General features: G+C 40.7%; 1 protein-coding gene across 1 annotated transcript; it reads right to left on the reverse strand.

The window, feature by feature from the left end:
* Positions 1 to 3160: 3160 nt before the first annotated feature.
* LOC114365678 (uncharacterized) lies at positions 3161 to 7498 on the reverse strand (the record flags this gene model as incomplete). Its single annotated transcript, XM_028322299.1, has 4 exons — positions 3161 to 3520; positions 4063 to 4161; positions 5191 to 5304; positions 6992 to 7498. Coding segments are annotated over 4 exons (891 nt in total), but the record flags the coding sequence as incomplete, so codon positions are not given.
* Between the last annotated feature and the right edge of the window lie 945 nt (positions 7499 to 8443).

An 8443-nucleotide genomic window follows, 5' to 3' on the forward strand; every position in this document is an offset into this window, starting at 1 on the left:
GTAACCAGTTGTGTCTACCGTTGACAGTCATCTAGTAAATTATATTGGATTAAAAAAATGTACACACAGTCGAAAGTATAATGTAATTAATTAATTAATCGATAAAAAGTTGCTAAACTCTCCGTCAAATGTAGGCTCATCAGAAGAAAACGAAATATTCGGATTTGTGACAGGCAGGGAGTACGTATACACGACACGAATAGCTTTGGTTACACCAAGACTCGGATTAATGTAACTTATACTGATGATGGCACTTACATACATGTAAACAACGAATACAATCACAATTATAACAACTAATTACCAACTAACGTGTATATCTTTGTCTCCCTAACAAATTATTTAAAATAATACGTTTTTTAATTGTTAGAAGCGTATCTTCTATACATCTGGACAAACAAAAAGTGTTTCTAATGACTGTTGGAAAATGACAACTATCTATTTAAAAAATTTTATAAAAAAAAATAAAACCGACTCCAAAAAACCTACATTAAAAAGTAGAAAAATAATTACTAATAACCTACTTATTTATTAGGACGAATTAATATTTATGTAGGTATACCATGATTGATACTTCTGGAGTCGGTGCCAAGATTATGAAACATGTAAAGTTTGCCTGCACCGACTCCAAAAGTATCAATCATGGTATACCTACATAAATATTAATTCGTCCTAATAAATAAGTAGGTTATTAGTAATTATTTTTCTACTTTTTAATGTAGGTTTTTTGGAGTCGGTTTTATTTTTTTTTATAAAATTTTACTTATTTATTGCTTTTTAGTTAACTAATTATTACCTTGATGTTACCACTGAAGGTAGGCAGTACATTGAGACCATACTCTTCATGTCTAGTGTAAAATAATATTCCCTACAAAATACAGGTTACCATATAGGAAACCTAAAAAGACCTTAAACCGTCAGCCCACCTTAAAAACATGAAAGAATACAACTGTTGGTCTATTTGTACTTATAATATTTAAAGAATTATCCTCCAACTCCTAAGCATTAAGGAGTTTTACCTTCTATCATCAGCTCATCAATATGAGATGATGATTTCCAGGAGCAAATATATGAATAACTTAAGAAAAAGTTTGAAAAACGATATACGTGCCTATAAAATTTGAGGGTTGCTCTCGATTTCCCTAGGATCCCATCATCAGATCCTGACTTGGTGACAATGGGACCACCTCAGAAGTGTACCCTATCGAACAAAAAAAGAATTTTGAAAATCGGTTCATAATTGGCGGAGTTATCGCGTAACAAACATAGAAAAAAAAAAAAAAAAAAAACGGGTCGAATTGAGAACCTCCTCCTTTTTTTGAAGTCGGTTGAAAAGTATAGTGTGTGTGTCATTAAAATACATTACTCCGATAAATGCGAATGAATCTGGTATATGTATATCACCACAATAAATACATTTCACAACATCGACGATTACATTTTAATCACTATTTATTTTATGTGTGGAGAATAGCCGTTTCCAAAATATTGTAGTCAAAAAGTTTGATATTGAGTTGTTGTACAGTAGATTTTTCCAAAAGTTTTGTAGAATCGATACGCTTATATCAATCTCTTATAACTATTAGTCACTAACAATTTGACCGCCCGCATGTCTGTTATTCACTCAAAATTTCAATCACAACTTATCCTTATTAATTAAAATTACGTAAAAATTTGAACTCGTTAATTTATTATCTAAATAGCAATGCGTTAGTTATATTAATAAGCAGTAAGCCAATAACTCGCAGTTTACTTTTTAGATCATTATAGCTTTAGATATAATAATTTGCTATAGTTTGGTGTTTTTGTGAACAATTTTTGATTCGTTCGAACAAATCTTTCTTCGGCTAGGGCCGAGACCAATAATAATCAATATTTAATTTGATAACTTCGAAAATATTAATACTATTCTGGTTACCGTATTTATTAATAAGACAACTTATACATTTGAACATGTTTAAATTATTTAAGCAGCCAACTGGTATCAGATCAACTGATTTTAAAAATCTACCTTTGACAAGGCAATTCACGATAGCACTTAACTGTGCATCGATGCAACAAAATAGCCTCTAATTACGGTAGTACGCGATTAATTAACTAACTCGCGATAAAATATTAATTATTTAACCAATGTTTGGTGTCTTCAGCAGTCTGAACGATTACCTTGACGTGTCCATACATTAATTACATAAATGTACGGAACTCCGTACTAATCACACGAATATAATAATTTGGGAAGACGATCCCCGCATACGTCATGCTTTGATTAATTTTGAACACATTACATCACTAACTTCATTGTCCATTTTATAACATTTTATACGCCACGTAATAGTAATTAAACATCTTGTTTTGGCTTAATAAAAATACCTAAAATATATAAATGTAAGATATTTCTATATCTTGACGGTACGACGAGCCCGAAGCTGCATTTATATTTCCAAAATTATGCGCACAATAAAAGTTCCAAATGGTTTTTAAGGCATTCGTGTACCGTAGTTACTGCAACTTCTTAGTTCATCCATAATCGCTAAAAAGTGGTATTTGTTAAATGTCTCGCCTCCACTGGATTGCGTGATTTCGACGGGACATACAAGTATCAGGGTGTTTATCTCGACATAGGAAAAGGTAAATGCGAAGTTGAGCCGAGCTAGCTATTTGTAAGTCGTCTGAGATTGTTAGATATAACAGAACGGATGTCGGTTACGCAAAATGATAAATATGCAAGTCACATTGCTCGCAGCTGGTATACAACATCGGACATTTTAGTTTAATACAAAATCATCATTGTAAATCAGTGGTTCTTAACCTTTAAGTCATGAGGGACCATTTTAAGAACCACTGTTGTAAATAATAAACAAACAATATAATCGCGCAGCTTAGATATCACCGAAAACGTGCAAGCAGCTTTCATCTTTTGGCAAGCTCGAGTCGCGCGTCGTTATAAAGGCCTATTCAAACCGCGCGGGTTTCACTCAGGTATTTAGTATCAAGTATCGCGGCTAGAGCGACCTGAGCGATATTCGCTGCCGCTGTGGGTAGAGGTACATACCGCGCGGGTTTCGCGCAGGTATTTAGTATCAAGTACTGGGTTTTCTCTGCCGCAGACGGTAGCGAACACCGCTTAGGTCTGAACAGTATTATTACCGCATACCCACTGGGTTTTCTCTGCCGCAGACGGTAGCGAATACCGCTTAGGTCTGAATAGAAGCGTTCACTACAGTTCAAACGTCGAATCGAAATTACCACATCACTACGTCACAGCGCGCACGGTTTCCAAACGACCGACGTCACTACGCCACGAAAGACGCGCAGGCGTCTACACCGTGGTGTAGTGGTAGGGCGGTCGCTAGGAAGGAAAGTGCGCCAGCAGCAGCTTGGTGGCCTTGGCCAGCTCGTAGGCAGCGCTCCGCACGCGCTGTAAAGGCGCGCCCGTCGACCCACCACACGCTGCGCACAGCTCTGCGCTCGCACTGCGCAGCTCGCGAAGCGTCGCTGACAGCTCCGGGTCCAGACAGTTCTAATAATAATAACTTTATTTTATTTGTCCAAAACACAATCGTGATGTTAAATAAGGTACATGTAAAAAAATTATGAAGTACATTGGTAGGCGAGATTGACAACTACCCTCCGCGCTAGTAATAAAACTGTGTTGCGGCAGAGTAGTGACAGCACGTCGTCCATGATAGCCACAATCAAAGAGACAGTACACATTAGCTAGGTTCACTCGAATGTGGAGTATTTATAAACAATTATTGTGAGTTCTAAGGAACCACACACCACTTTTGTATAACCGCTCGGCATGGATAGACCGTCGAAGGACTTTCACAGTTCGTCTCTACCTTCCCATGGCCGTACCAACTTAACTATCATACGGTAGGATCAGGAGAGATATTATATGCGTGGAATTGCGGTTGCCTTTGGCAGATTACAGATTATTCGGGGGCCAATGGGAGTCAAATGAAAAACAATGGATTCTAAGACAAAAGGGGTCACAAAGGGTGTCAAAGTAACTCCACAATATCTACCTAATTATAGTACTCGTACACATAGTCTAGTTACCTGCGGGAAGAGTGCTAGCAACGCACGAACGCAGCGGCGGATATCCTGGCTGCGCTCCGCCAGCTGAGGTTGCTGCTCGCGCGCCGCCGCCCACAGCTCCTGTAACACATTACACAGTTAGTAGCAGTTCTGCTTACAACTTTAAAGGCTTCCACAGACCAAACGCGGGTCAGTTGCAGCACGGCTGAGGCACACTGAAAGCAGCACAGTTTCAAAGCACGCCCGCCCCGGGTGCCAAGCATCAGGGGGTGACAAAGTCGCGCAGATTAGTACTCACTGACGCATCTGCATGGCAAGGACGGTCGTGATGTCATGACAGGGGGGGTGCCATTCTGGGGTGCCTCAGGCTATAATTTATATTATGACGGGGGNNNNGGGGGGGTGCATGTGAGCGCGCCAATATACGTATGCGGCGCGCACGCACACACTGACAAAATTCGGCGCAACCACGACTGGCTCCCCGCTAAATTTTGTCAGTGAGTGCGTGCGCGCCGCATACGTGTTGGCGCGCTCACATACAAACCGCACCCGTGCGTTTCTATGAAGATGACCTACTCATTTGTACACTCGGCATCAAATAAATCGCACCTCCCGCGACAAGCACTTATCAAACGTATGCATCCCCACTTCCCACCAACGTTGGTACCATTTGAAAGCCTAGTTCTAAACTTCATTTCATTAAAGGAAAGGTTTTTACCCCAAAAATGTGTCTTTACAAGGATCCAGAGTCACTTCTTCAAAAAATAGGTAGTTACGCTATAGCCATTTTTTATGACTATAAAACTGTTAAGTTGGAATTAATCGCTATCCATCTGTTAAAGAGGACACGTGAGATCTTTATTTGGTTTTATAACCATAAAAATTGGTCTAATTGATCCCAGAGGTGAGCCCAAAGTGAGGTCTATTTTCAAGTCACATTATGGTATATGTTCATCATTTATTTAGAAATTAAATGTATTTTTCTTTAAGGATATTTATTGGGCTTTCAACACCAATATTGTCGAGGTACCATAATTGTGTCAGAAGAAAATCTTTAAAGTTCGCGTCGCGGAAGGTGCGGTTTATTTGATGTTGAGTGTATTTACTCTGCTTATAATGACGGTGACAATAACGAGGGTAGTCTCGCACCTGTATAGCGCGGGTGACGGGCTCGGCGCGGCGGTGCACGAGGTCGGACGCGGGCAGCGCGGGCTCCAGCACCGCCTGCGTCAGGGACCGGTCCAGCCCCGCCAGCGTGGTTAACTGCGAACACCACTTGACGCTTACAATACACATTATTTATTCAGTCAAACGACTGGAGAACCAGAGTGACTGACATAGCCCGCAAGGGCCATACCTAAAGCCTGAGGGACGATTCTCATGCAATCGAAAAGTTCACATTCGAAAAATAATTCGAAGACCGTTCATAGGGTAAGGTTAGGTTTTTTCGACTATTACACCGTTTGTGCATTCTCAGAAGTTCACAATCGAAAAAGTTCGATCGAAAACCACTCGAACACTACGAGTGGTAAGTACCAGTCGAGAATCGTATCCCTGGTCCGTGAGCACGTAGGATTTCGCGCTCACGCAGCGCTCGCAGTCGCGACAGCAATATAATGAGGGCTATCGTTTTAGCGCTCACCAGTTAGCGCCACTGTAGAGTAAGGTCCTGTCACTTGGTAGTAGCGAAGACAGTGGCACCAACTGGTGAGCGCGAAAGTGGTAGGAGGACTATCGCATTTGCACTCATCAAGATGGTGCCGCTGTAGAGGAAGGTCCTGTCAATCGCCAGGGGTGCCAACTGTTAAGTATAAAAACGATAGCCCTCATTACGCGCGAGCGATAAGGATGGGTAGCTTGGGGTCATTGGACAAAATTCTACGTGCTCACGGACCAGGCTTTAGTAGGGCTGATGGCCGCTGGGGCAGAAAAGTTCTCGAGAGGCGACCACGAGCCGGAAGACGTAGTGTGGACAGGCCTCCCATTAGGTGGACCGACGATCTGGTGAAGGTCGCTGTCCTTCCGCTGGAAATGCATTATGGAGTCATCTCAGAAAAAGCATTTTGCTTTAATCTTTCCTTACACTTTCTAAAATATGAGATTAAAAAAATATCTAGACAATTGGGATCGAATTATGTACGCAAGAAAGCCCTCAAAATTACCTTTAACCGGATAAGGTCGTTAGGATAAACCACTCTAACCCTGATTACTGTTTATTATCTTGGTTGTTCTATTACAGTCCACCATAGACTAATAACTACGAAAAAAATACAACACGACACCAATTTACGGAGTACGTTAATAAAATTATTTGAAACAACTAAAACCCTAAACGCTTCAAAAACTACTATGGTTAATTTTAAAGCTAAAAAAAAGAGGACTGGCACTACTATTATGATACACCACACCAAATAACATACATGACACCAACAATGTATTCATAGGGTAAAAAACTTGCATCAATCCCAACTAATCCCAACTAATATTATAAATGCGAAAGTAACTCTGTCTGTCTGTCTGTCTGTCTGTTACGCTTTCCCGCTTAAACCTCGCAACCGATTTCGATGAAATTTGGCAGGGACATAGTTTGAGTCCCGGGAATGGACATAGGATAGTTTTTATCCCGGTTTTTGAAACAGGGACGCGCGCGATAAAGTTTTTCTGTGACAGACAAAATTCCACGCGGGCGAAGCCGCGGACAGAAAGCTAGTTTTAAATGAAAACATTGCAAATTGGTGGTGTCATGTAGGCAAAGTACAATAACATTTATCACGCGCAAGTTTAAAAATTAAATCTACTATAAAGTCTGTTCACCCTCAATAGTAAATTCTATTAGAAGATGACTTTTGAATACTTTTGATAGAAAAAAATAATAATAAAGATGCGTATGCGACTATTGAGAGTGACCGTGCCTAAATCTACTTAATTAGTAAATTAATGTGATTAGTACCTGATGTTTAGTAACCTGCCAGTTATTCTTTGGTCCCTCCCTAGCCTCATACATACTGACCGGTCGCTGGGCACCCTTGAGAGACAAACGGGCGTCGGTTTCGTCGTCGACCAGCGCCAGTTGGTCGGTCTCGAGGCTCTTGCCTCTCTCTGCGGGTTTAGCGCCATCTAGGGCGTAGCTGGTTGAACTGTCGTTGATCGACGCCTGCGACGTCATGCTCTGATCGTCATCAACGCTACTAGTGGTTTTCAGGACGCTGTTTTCCTTCGTCAGCTGCTCGACTATCGTTTGTAGGTTCTTGAGTTGGTTTTTCAGTTCGGTGATGGTGGAGTCCCGGCTGTCTAGTTCCTTGCGGAGGCATTCGAGCTCCTCGACCTTTCTTTCGGGCAGGCCGTGTAGGGCGGGCGAGGCGGCGCGGCGTAGCTCGCTGCTGAGCGAATGTTCAAGAGGCAGTGACGGGTTGTACGTGGGCGCTACGGTCTCACCAGGGCGAGGGATGTTGGATAACTACGAGAGAAACGATATTATTTTTAATCTCATCACATACAAAAAGTAATAGGTGTTTAGAATTTAATTTAATTTCAGTAATACCCAAATGAATAAAAGAGTGATCTAGAACGAATAATGATTTTTACTTTTTTGATGTTGGCAATTAGTGTCCGACCGAATGTTCGGTTTCGGTTTCGTTTTCGGTTGAGTTTCGGTAAAAACACGAGTTTCGGTTTAGTTTCGTTTTCGGTGGCAAACTTGCCGAAACTACGACCGAAACCGAATGTGCATTCGGAAGTTTCCGCGCTGTTATCGGTCATGTTCGGCGCGTTGAATGAGGAATGAATCCGATCCCGATCAGAGCCAATGTTGTGATTCGCTCGCTTGTTTGTTTGCTGTTAGTTTTGTTTTGTTGTGGTGGCGAATTTTCGAGTGATTTATTTTGAATTTGGTAAGTTTTATCTCGTTTTATGTCGTTACAACAAGAGCGGGTAGTAAACATCAAAAAAAAAAAAATTCAATAATAATATGACTGATAAAAGTATAATCAAGTTTAATCTATCCTATACATTTTTTTTGGTTCGCAAATGCTATACGTAAACAAACATTAGTTAGGTAGTTAGTTATGACTATAGTGCATTTCATGGATTTAGAGTTTCAAAGTTCATTTTAGTATTTATCACCAAGGTATCCAAGTGGCAAGTACAGTAGATACTAACTTACGTACCTACTACCAATTTTGTATTGAGAAATTATTAAGGTAAAAGACCCGACCATGGAACTGGTTATGTAGATGTCCTGAATATTGCGAGTAATTAAAAAAAAATTAGGCTTTTCTTTTTTAATAGGTACATAATTTGATACCTTTTAGAGTAAAAAGGCGCTTTCGTTCGTTTCAGCCGAAAGACGTCCACTGCTGGACAAAGGCCTCTCCCAAGGATTTCCACGAAGACCGATCCTGCA

The sequence above is a fragment of the Ostrinia furnacalis genome, unplaced genomic scaffold (assembly GCF_004193835.3).
Source record: "Ostrinia furnacalis isolate ACB-3 unplaced genomic scaffold, ASM419383v2 OfSCF7606, whole genome shotgun sequence".
Taxonomy (NCBI): Eukaryota; Metazoa; Arthropoda; class Insecta; order Lepidoptera; family Crambidae; genus Ostrinia; species Ostrinia furnacalis.